This window comes from Oculina patagonica, chromosome 10 (assembly GCF_052425735.1).
Source record: "Oculina patagonica isolate OP01 chromosome 10, crgOcupat, whole genome shotgun sequence".
Classification (NCBI taxonomy): domain Eukaryota; kingdom Metazoa; phylum Cnidaria; class Anthozoa; order Scleractinia; family Oculinidae; genus Oculina; species Oculina patagonica.
In genome coordinates this window covers 14,331,188-14,342,721 of record NC_135767.1, presented here as the reverse complement: position 1 = coordinate 14,342,721, position 11,534 = coordinate 14,331,188, and the positions used below count along the sequence as shown (strand labels likewise).

Genomic DNA, 11,534 nt, shown 5'->3' with positions numbered 1-11,534 from the left:
TTACTCATAAGTAATATTTCTTAAGAAACAGCTAATTGTGTACTTCATTGTTCTCTAAGTAAACGGGAAGAAAGCAATCACTCAAGTTAAATATAAACCCCAATTAGAAAATGTGGAAAGAACTAACAAGTGCTTTTGTACCATTTGTTTTTCCACTGTGTGCACCTTGATATAAAGCCAGATTTGTGGCTTAAAACTTCAGCTGTCCTCTACAAATCTGCGTAAGCCTATTTTAAATAATGTTACGAATTAATCCATGTGAAAACTTTTTGGCTGAAAAGATCGTCGATGGAAATCATCAAATTTAAGGCAGTTGTTTCAGGAAGCTTTTATTCTTTCTTTGTTTTGCCTAATAACATAATGTTGTTAAGTTCGTAAGTGTTTTAATAAAAATTGTCGTATAAATGATCATGACTACTCTGGCGTGCAATAAATTCTGCCCCTACACAACAGGAAGCTCATTGGCCATCAATCCATCACCGCATCACTGGGCGATTCTGATTCTTGTTGCTCTTCATAAAGAGTCTTCTCTTTGTCCACCAACAAAACTGTTGTTGTTATGCCTGGCGGTCACTGATCTTTGCGTTGGACTTATTTCACAATCACTATTTGCTATTATTTGCTACCAACCAACTGGAACTGGAATGAAATTGACACTTACATACTACGTTAACAAGGTAATGTAAGCCCCCTGATTTTGCTGCAAATAAAATTCTGCTCAAGTGAAGTGGTGTCCAATTCTAAGAAAAACGGCAGCTTTTTTCGAAAGATAAAACAATTATTGAATTCGGTTTTCGCAAATTATCGTGACCGTGGCAACCCAACAAACTTTTTTACAAGTGTCATATTAGAGTGATAAATGATCGTCGCAGTGAATTTCCAATTTAAGCAATTGGAATAAAGAAGCCTGAAAAAAATTCAGGGCTTCATATACATTACAGGGCTTCATATACATTACATCAAGTGTCATATTGTAATATTTTACGTTTTCACTGCGTTTTGTTGATAAATACGATGTAACAAGTATCTATTTGATCGTATTCAACTTTGCAAGGAGGCATGTTCGTCAAACAAATAATAATAGTATGAAAACACAATTGTAAAAAAGTTTGTTGGGTGGCCACGGTAAGGCGCGTCGTACTGTAAATATTATACACTTAAAACAGAAGAAAACGACGCTTTTTAACTATAAAATGTGTTTATTTATATTAGTACCATCTGATTATTACACTTATTTATTTTTACAGTAAATACACATTTCTAATGATTCTAAATAGTTTTATTCTAATTGCGTCTGTTTACATAAACGTTTTCTTTCTTTACTACAAAGCGAAATGCCTAAGCTATTTTATTCATAGGTTAAAAATGAAAATTGCTTCGTATTTTAGACCATTTCTTTTTCAAAAACCTACATTCAGTACGGCTGGTATCTACGTAAGTTACAGCTGTACGATAGTCTTGCGGGCTCAGCTGGTCTTCTCTTGAACTGGTCCGGGTGGAACATGGGTAACAGGAACGATAAACGGCTTCTAAACTGGTTTGACTTGAATGACGAGTACTGGTAGTCTGCTGTAATTGGTCGGCTGCGCGGCTTATCTTCTAACTGGTTTTGCAGCACTGGGTTGGACATACGTTCAGCTTGCTTCCAGTGATCTGAAGGGGACTGGATCAGAAACTGGGTTCTCTCACAAGGCATGACTCTAGTGGTAGGACGCCCAAACTGGTTTGACGGGCTGGTCTGATGGACGGATGTCATCTTTCTTTCTTCTTTTCTTGATTTGGCTCGGCGGTTCTGAAACCAATACTGAAAATAAACCACAAATCAATCGTTAAATACATTCAGCAAAAAATCAACCTGATCAACAAGGACTTGAAAGTTTTACAATAATTTTCGAGTAAAATTACGTTTATTGGAATGAATAAAAAAAATTGTATACGACGATAAACCTTTTCTATGCTTTTTTAAATGAAAATTAATCAAAGTACGATAACATTACTTAACATGTTAAATTGGTCATGCTAAGACCAAGACAGGAATTTTTTTTCATATTGTTCGAAAACTTGATTTGATAACTAGAGTTTACTTTTCTCTGCGTATGTTTGTAACAAAATCCATAAAATGTCAAACAGATAGATGGCAAGATAAAAAAAATCAACTAAATGAATTATTGTCTAGAATTAACCCTCAATTTAAAGACTTAAAAAATATGGGGAAAAATTCATTGTTTTTAGTTTCAAAACGTTCAAAATGCAGCACATAAATAATTTGATTGACCATGAAAGCAAAATTATTCAGGGGTCAGAATTTTAGTAGCACAAAACTTTCACAACATAATTAAATCCAACTCACCTTCAAACTTCTAGCTGGAATACCAAGTCTCTGCACCAGTTCCTCCTCATCTTCACACATTAGATATGGCCGCCGCTTGTACGCTCGTTCCAGCTCCCACACTTCAATCGGCGAGAAAGTCGTTCGCTGTCGCTTCTTTCTCGGTGGCTGCTCGGAATGTGTCGATACTTGATCGGGATCGCTGTCACAATCGCTGGTGGAACTTGTGTTGTCGGAATAAGGAGATGATCGTGGGCTGGTATCACTGTAGCTGTGTTGAAGACTTGGAGTCTGAATGGAGTGACGGTGTTCCACTGCTACTGTTCACGAAAAATTAAACATTAACATTTATAAATCGCTCGAGTTTTTCTATGAAGGTGGATTTTAACTGACAGGTAGTTTTAGCATGTGCACGGAGGTGAATTTGACCAGTCTTTTGTTTGTTATAGGGCATAGAAAGGAAATAGGAAAAAAATAGGAAAAAAAACTCGAAAAAGCTGCTACATCGGCTTGTGTTCTCATAGCATTTCTCGTTTTCTCTGACTTTTACCCGATGAGACACGTAAATTGTATCCTTTTCCGCAATATTAACTTTTGAAACCAATTTGCAATTACATCTATTACTAAGAAAAAACATTGTACGGCAGACGACTAACTGTAAGCAGAGAGTACGCAAGTTTCTTCAAATACGCGCTTTAAAAGTTTTAGATCTGATTCTCGCTACTAAAATTATATCCTTTCATTTCTTGTCTTCAACTGATTGAGAGGGTGATTTTGAAGACAACCGGTAGCTTGATATTATACCACTAGAAGCTTAATTTGTAATTATCAGTGACCTCAGCTCTATTACAGAAATATATATATTTCTATCACGTCAATCAGTTTGGTTTCTAAATCATCATATTATTACAAACTGACCGTACTATTACAGAATTGCTTAAGTTTGACTCACCGGAGCATGTTGACTCTTGATGTGTTACGTCATTCTCCAGACCCAGGATCCTTCTGATGGAGAAGTCAGTCAGCGATGGACGGAAGACTGGTGGCAAGGACGAAGCATGGACAGGAGAACTGGGTGAAACTGCAGAATCCACGAGAGAAACAACTGAGTTAAAGTGATGACTGTCCATTACAACTGAGCTGATAAACTTGTTACAGTAACTGCTGCACAAACTGAATGAAGAATCCATACAACCCCAAACCCTATTTATACATTGACAGCCGCCAATCAACAAACAACAAAGCGCTCCGACAAAAACAATGGTTTTTCGGCCGATAACTAAAGAAACTAACTATCGGCCGATAACTAAAGAACTTCAACAATTAACAAATTTTTTCACCGCTCAATAACGGCTACATAACTAAGCGGTAGCCGCTCCTTTCACAATGCTCTGGCGATCAATTATCGGCCTTTTGGCTTGTTTGAACTGTTGTTTTGCTGAATAGCTTATATTTTCCTTGTGGCACTTTTAAGAATTTACGGAGCTAGTCATATAATAAGAGTTCCATAAGGAAATCACCAACCAAGTAAGACATAATAATATTATTGCACGAGGTTAGAATGCTGCCCTCGGATAATATGAGTTCCATAAGGAACTCAGCAACCAAATAGACATAATAATCTTGCACGAGTTTAGAACGCTGCCCTCGGATTATATGAGTTCCATAAGGAACTCACCAACCAAGTAAGACAATAATCTTGCACAAGGATAGAATGCTGCCCTCAGATAGTATGAGTTCCATAACGAACTCACCAACCAAGAATAATGTAGCACGAGGTTAATATGCTCCCACAGATAACATGAGTTCAATAAGGAACTAATCACTCAAGTTAGACATAATTATCTAGCGAAACCAATATGCTACCCTCAGATCTCACCACCCAAGTAAGACATATTAATCTAGCATGGAGGTCAATATTTCTTTAAGATGTGTTTTGCTGAAAGTTGGTCAGTCGCTCAATAATCGATGATGTTTTTAGCGCTTATTAGTACAATGAGTAAAACCCGAAGTTTTAATGATTCATTTCCCGGATACTTTACTGTTGTACTTGGAGTTGTCGTAAGGCGAGGCTTTTCAGTACTGAAGAATTTTCACGTTTCACTGTTATCATCAGCAAAACTTGTAATCTGCATTTTTAATATATCCGAATTAATCCATGAAAGCTTTATTGATAGTTGTTTGGTGAAGCTTTTATATCCTTTCGGGAGTTTTCTTCCGACGTCGACTATTTGTTTTGGCTAATAACTTAATATTGTTCAGTTCGAAAGTGTTTTAAAACACTGATCTCCCCCTTCACAGCGGAAAGCTCATTGGCCATCAAACACGCTTAACTGCATGCACTAGTGAACAACTATGAAGAACTTTTATGCAATGACTGCTTTCGGAAACTACACAAGCGAGCTGAAAAAAAAAAAACAAGAGAAATGCTAAGGCCAACAGACATGTCTATAGTTGTTGCTTTTCTTTCAGCCTTAAATATTTTTCTATCGATCACCGCATCACTGGGCGATTCTGATTCTTGTTGCCCTTCATAAAGAGTCTTCTCTTTGTCCACCAACAAAACTGTTGTTGTGATGCCTGGCGGTCACTGATCTTTGCGTTGGACTTATTTCACAATCACTATTTGCTATTATTTGCTACCAACCAACTGGAACTGGAATGAAATTGACACTTATATACTACGTTAACAAGGTAACGTAAGCCCCCTGATTTTGCTGCAAATAAAATTCTGCTCAAGTGAAGTATTGTCCAATTCTAAGAAAAACGGCAGCTTTTTTCGAAAGATAAAACAATGATTGAATTCGGTTTTCGCACTGAAATTATCGTGACCGTGGCCACCCAACAAACTTTTTTTACAAGTGTCATATTGTAATATTTGACGTTTTCACTGCGTTTTGTTGATAAATACGATGTAACAAGTATCTATTTGATCGTATTCAACTTTGCAAGGAGGCATGTTCGTCAAACAAATAATAATATTACGAAAACACAATTGTAAAAAAGTTTGTTGGGTGGCCACGGTAAGGCGTGCCGCACTGTAAATATTATACACTTAGTACAAAAGAAAACGACGCTTTTTTAACTATAAAATGTGTTTATTTATATTAGTACCATCTGATTATTACACTAATTTATTTTTACAGTAAACACACATTTCTAATGACTCTAAATAGTTTTATTCTAATTGCGTCTGTTTACATAAACGGTTCCTTTCTTCACTACAAAGAGAAATGTCTAAGCTATTTTATTCATAGGTTAAAAATGAAAATTGCTTCGTATTTTAGACCATTTCTTTTTCAAAAACTTACATTTAGTACGGCTGGTATCTACGTAAGTTACAGCTGTACGATAGTCTTGCGGGCTCAGCTGGTCTTCTCTTGAACTGGTCCGGGTGGAACATGGGTAACAGGAACGATGAACGGCTTTTAAACTGGTTTGACTTGAATGACGAGTACTGGTAGTCTGCTGTAATTGGTCGGCTGCGCGGCTTATCTTCTAACTGGTTTTGCAGCACTGGGTTGGACATACGTTCAGCTTGCTTCCAGTGATCTGAAGGGGACTGGATCAGAAACTGGGTTCTCTCACAAGGCATGACTCTAGTGGTAGGACGCCCAAACTGGTTTGACGGGCTGGTCTGATGGACGGATGTCACCTTTCTTTCTTCTTTTCTTGATTTGGCTAGGCGGTTCTGAAACCAATACTGAAAATAAACCACAAATCAATCGTTAAATACATTCAGCAAAAAATCAACCTGATCAACAAGGACTTGAAAGTTTTACAATAATTTTCGAGTAAAATTACGCTTATTGAAATGAATAAAAAAAACTGTATACGACGATAAACCTTTTCTATGCTTTTTTAAATGAAAATTAATCAAAGTACGATAACATTACTAAACATGTTAAATTGGTCATGCTAAGACCAAGACAGGAATTTTTTTTCATATTGTTCGAAAACTTGATTTGATAACTAGAGTTTACTTTTCTCTGCGTATGTTTGTAACAAAATCCATAAAATGTCACACAGATAGACGGCAAGATAAAAAAAAAATCAACTAAATGAATTATTGTCTAGAATTAACCCACAATTTAAAGACTTAAAAAATATGGGGAAAAATTCATTGTTTTTAGTTTCAAAACGTTCAAAATGCAGCACATAAATAATTTGATTGACCATGAAAGAAAAATTATTCAGGGGTCAAAGTTTTAGTAGCACAAAACTTTCACAACATAATTAAATCCAACTCACCTTCAAACTTCTAGCTGGGATACCAAGTCTCTGCACCAGTTCCTCCTCATCTTCACACATTAGATATGGCCGCCGCTTGTATGCTCGTTCCAGCTCCCACACTTCAATCGGCGAGAAAGTCGTTCGCTGTCGCTTCTTTCTCGGTGGCTGCTCGGAATGTGTCGATACTTGATCGGGATCGCTGTCACAATCGCTGGTGGAACTTGTGTTGTCGGAATAAGGAGATGATCGTGGGCTGGTATCACTGTAGCTGTGTTGAGGACTTGGAGTCTGAATGGAGTGACGGAGTTCCACTGCTACTGTTCACGAAAAATTAAACATTAACATTTATAAATCGCTCGAGTTTTTCTATGAAGGTGGATTTTAACTGACAGGTAGTTTTAGCATGTGCATGGAGGTGAATTTGACCAGTCTTTTGTTTGTTATAGAAAGGAAATAGAAAAAAAAATAGAAAAAAAAAACTCGAAAAAGCTGCAACATCGGCTTGTGTTCTCATAGCATTTCTCGTTTTCTCTGACTTTTGCTCGATGAGACACGTAAATTGTATCCTTTTCCGCAAAATTAACTTTTGAAATCAATTTGCAATTGCATCTATTACTAAGAAAAAACATTGTACGGCAGACAACTAACTGTACGCAGAGAGTACGCAAGTTTCTTCAAATACGCGCTTCAAAAGTTTCAGATCTGATTCTCGCTACTAAAATTATATCCTTTCATTTCTTGTCTTCAACTGATTGAGAGGGTGATTTTGAAGACAACCGGTAGCTTGATATTATACCACTAGAAGCTTAATTTGTAATTATCAGTGACCTCAGCTCTATTACAGAAATATATATATTTCTATCACGTCAATCAGTTTGGTTTCTAAATCATCCAATTATTACAAACTGACCGTACTATTACAGAATTGCTTAAATTTGACTCACCGGAGCATGTTGACTCTTGATGTGTTACGTCATTCTCCAGACCCAGGATCCTTCTGATGGAGAAGTCAGTCAGCGATGGACGGAAGACTGGTGGCAAGGACGAAGCACGGACAGGAGGACTGGGTGAAACTGCAGAATCCACGAGAGAAACAACTGAGTTAAAGTAATGACTCTCCATTACAACTGAGCTGATAAACTTGTTACAGTAACTGCTGCACAAACTGAATGAAGAATCCATACAACCCCAAACCTTATTTATACATTGACAGCCGTCAATCAACAAACAACAAAGCGCTCCGACAAAAACAATGGTTTTTCGGCCGATAACTAAAGAAACTAACTATCGGCCGATAACTAAAGAACTTCAGCAATTAACAAATTTTTTCACCGCTCAATAGCGGCTACATAACTAAGCGGTAACCGCTCCTTTCACAATGCTCTTGCGATCAATTATCGGCCTTTTGGCTTGTTTGAACTGTTGTTTTGCTGAATAGCTTATATTTACCTTGTGGCACTTTTAAGAATTTATGTCGCGTGGTTGTTGACGATTTATTTAATTCTCATCTCTCGTCTTCTCGATAAGGTATCAAGTATAGTACGGAGAAATTAAATATGATCCTTATTGCGAGTTACAGAACATACCCAAGCTCTTTTGTAAAAAAAACTTCTTGTATAGAAAACTGGCTGATAACCCAGATAACCGTATGCGTTAATTCTCAGTCTGCGAGCGAGCGCGGTGGATATTTTATTTTAGAGAAATACAAAGGATAGAGCCGCTAAAATCAAGCTGAAATGTTGTCCTCAAAACTACACTGCGCATAAACTTAACAGGCGTTTGTGTATCGCCGGGCCCGCAAACGCAAAGTTTACTGTTGTCCCACGCCGTGAGTTTTTATCAGCGGCAGGCTCTTTTTCAGATAATTTCTATTTGAGTTTGCGCAACTGTTCATTCAGAATGCCGCTCTTTAAAAAGGACGGTGTCTCCTATTGCTACTGCGCACTTGTTCTGCGCATCACGCAACGCATCGATCACACTGGGCGCGCGCGCTTTTAATTAATTTGCTCGCTCAAAATGACGAATTCAACTACGCGACCAAGCGCGCGACTAAAAATCAAGAAAGTTTTCTCTGCGACGAAATCCAGTTTATGGACATATCCTAAGCCTGGAACCGCCGAAAAGCAACATATCAGTAACCATTGACCGCTAACCACTGAATATGGCTCACATTAACAGTTAAGAGTGTGCCCGTGAGAGAACAGGGCAGAACCAGGTAACAGGTGATACAGCTCATATCACCGATTTCGCCCAAACTTACCATAAATGCTGGGTATGGTGAGCTATTTACTGTGACAAAACATCAGCTTAAACTATTTTATTCCCTTCAAGTTATGGCACCTTTTGCAAAAATGGCCATTTTTCACTAATTTATGCATATTTAAGAGAATGTCTCCTTTAGATCCACAAACTTAATTTGGCTCAGTAAATAGAATTCGCTCAAAATCCCTCCAGTAATTTCTTATTATAAGTAAGTAACAAATATGGAATTAGACTGGAGAAAAATTGTTTTCTTTATGAAATCTGGATGAAAACCTTTTACACCTTCTGGTGGCCTCGATGGCCATTGGCCGGATCGTGAAATTTGGTAAAGTCCAACCATTCGCTCTAATACAAATATTGCAGCTACATCGCTTAAATACCCATACTTGTGAACATCAAGCCTTGGCCTTTTAAACTGGATGAACCGCATTGAACAACTTTGCTTATCAAGGAAGAGACGAGGATCTAAAGTTTGGCTATTTTGGATGTTAAAGGCCAGCTCAAATTTCCCTTAGCTTTATGTAGTAAAATATCAAAAGTGGCTCGTACTCACAAGTTAAACTGCATATCAGCGGCAAGCTCCATCCTTCCGCTCTGAGAATATGTAAAAATATTTGGCCGTTCTCTACTCCTTCGGTTGTTGACAAGGGGCGAAACAATTGCTACTCGGCGGATTTCGTCATGTTGTCATCTTAACAATTCGAACCAACTTCAGTACCAAAAAGACGAGAATTTTGTTAAATCACTAGTACATTTATCTCGCAGTGAACGAAGAAATTACCTTGCAATCCGCTTTTATCTGAACGGAAATTATCACGTCGAGATAGTCCATTTTACAGCAACTTTTACAGCAACATATCGATCTTCTACTGTCAGCCATCTTGGTTTTAACATCCGCTGACCAGTTTAGTCGGTCAGTATAAAACACGGACTACGGACTACGGACTACGGACTGGGTATAAAACACGGACTACGGTATAAAATGCAGACTAAGCATGCAAAATGCTACCAAACGTGACCTGATGTTAAAAATAACTAGAAGCAAGGCTGAATAAACTGAGCATCAAAGTTGTCTCACCTTCTCGCCTAGCTCGATAAAGTTAGCCTTTTTCCTACAGAAAGCCTGCTCGTAGATTACAGCAAAGTACTGTCAAAACACATTAAAATCCCTCCAATTGTGAGGAACTTAAAATTTGTGTTTGTTTCATTCGCTTTAGTCTTTGATTCTTGGATCGGAGTTGCAGTGGAGACTCGACTCAAAACTTAATATAATGTTGTCGATTTCCTTACAGATAACTCGAACCTCCTGCTAAACTCGAACTTTCTCCGATCCTCCAGGTGTTTTTCCCCTAATAATTTAGTACCCTTGCTAACTCGAACTCCCGATATCTCAAACGTTTTTCGATCTCCTTAGTTAGTTATCGTTATTCAACTGCATATCTGGCCAGCCTCAAGCGGCAGGCACGTGGGAGTTTGACAAACAACCCTAATTTGCATGACAATGAAAACCGGGTTGCCAGTAGAATTTTTTAACTTCTTCAGTACTTGAAATTTCGTACCTCTTTTTTGGTATTACAGAAGTCCGAGGGGTGTTGAATAAGCGAATGGCGAAACGTTAAAACAAACCGTGTGTTAGTGTAGCGAAAACAAGCAAAATTCGGCAAAATTCGTACGTGTCTGCCACGTGAAGCCAGACGATAATCCTCTCAACATTCGAGTTTGGAACCGGAGTTTTGAATCGCAAAATCGAGCTGCCGTTTTCAGTCTGTGTCCGAGCCAAGTGGCCCATACAGCCGGAGCTTATCCCGGTTTCCGTAGCATTAAGCGACTAGGAGTGTTGCTACTCCCCCTGGATGGGATACTAGTCCACCGCAGGGTTACCCCCCAGCAGTAAATTCGCCGGTACCCATTTATACACCTGGGTGAAGAGAGGCACTGTGAGAGTATTGCATGCAGCCTCTTTTCGATTCTTGTTTCAAGTTTATCCGTGGCTCCACCCGATTTTTTTTTATTTTCCTTGAAATTTAAAACTAAACGTTTTGAGCTCATTTGCATAAATTGATAAAAGTTGTTCTGCAATGTTCTCTTTCGTAAGCGGTCAACTAGATTTTTCAGGGGCTGTCCGTCGCTATTTTGTGCAGGCCTTTATCAAATATGTATTACCCATAAGGCAAATTGAAGAAAAAGTCACGCGATTTCCAGGTTCCCTAAAACTAGCATCCCACGCAGTCCTTTTTTACTGACAAAAGAAAAAATGCGGCGGTTTAAGGCTTGAAAAAATTAATTATAATATCCTAGACATGGGTGGATCTAGTGGCGTTAGATTGGGTGGCTAGCCACCCCCTTGATCCAAAAATTAACAGAAAAACATGAAAAATATAAAGAGAGTGAAACTCGATAAGGTGTTTATAAGGTAAAGGGATATTTTGCTCAGTATCAGTACAAGTGTCCTAGGTTGAACGCCCGTCTATTGTGAGTTAAAGCAAAGCATTGTCCGTCGGTGGCATCTTCTCAATGAACGTTCTTAAGACAGAAAAGTTCAAGCTTAGTTTGGTTAAGGAACAAGGACGAACTCTCTTTGTCATAAACGATAATAACCAGCCGTTCAGTTTTTCGGAAGTGCTCACAGTCGGCATCAAAGGACTCAATCGCATGGGAGGCTAAAGAGGGAAGTGTTTCTGTTTCCTCTTTAAATGCCTGTCAAGTCTGC

At 38.3% G+C, this 11,534-nt stretch overlaps 3 protein-coding genes across 3 annotated transcripts in view; 1 reads left to right on the top strand and 2 right to left on the bottom strand.

The window, feature by feature from the left end:
• Positions 1–11,534, top strand: part of LOC144629101 (transmembrane protein 121B-like) — a 272,095-nt gene that overhangs the window by 190,961 nt on the left and 69,600 nt on the right. The gene's annotated exons all lie outside the window — the stretch shown is intronic.
• Positions 1,415–3,459, bottom strand: LOC144667273 (uncharacterized). Its single transcript, XM_078528670.1, has 3 exons — positions 3,282–3,459; positions 2,351–2,649; positions 1,415–1,804 (listed from the first exon to the last, which is right to left on the bottom strand). Exons 1-3 carry the CDS (start codon positions 3,457–3,459, stop codon positions 1,415–1,417), a joined length of 867 nt encoding a protein of 288 aa, XP_078384796.1.
• Positions 5,414–11,534, bottom strand: part of LOC144629146 (homeobox protein SEBOX-like) — a 41,546-nt gene continuing 35,425 nt past the window's right edge. Inside the window, exons 2-3 of the mRNA XM_078487346.1 lie at positions 6,581–6,879; positions 5,414–6,032 (exon numbers count right to left, since the gene is read on the bottom strand). Coding sequence (XP_078343472.1) covers positions 5,643–6,032; positions 6,581–6,879 — 689 coding nt within the window. The 3' untranslated portion in view covers positions 5,414–5,642. The remainder of the gene's footprint in view (positions 6,033–6,580; positions 6,880–11,534) is intronic.

Coding starts and splice junctions, on each gene's coding strand:
- LOC144667273 (XM_078528670.1), bottom strand. CDS start 3,459: ATGGACAGTCATCACTTTAACTCAGTTGTTTCTCTCGTGGATTCTGCA. Junction 2,650..3,281: donor TCAAGAGTCAACATGCTCCG/GTGAGTCAAACT, acceptor TTTCGTGAACAG/TAGCAGTGGAACACCGTCAC. Junction 1,805..2,350: donor TTCCAGCTAGAAGTTTGAAG/GTGAGTTGGATT, acceptor GTTTATTTTCAG/TATTGGTTTCAGAACCGCCG.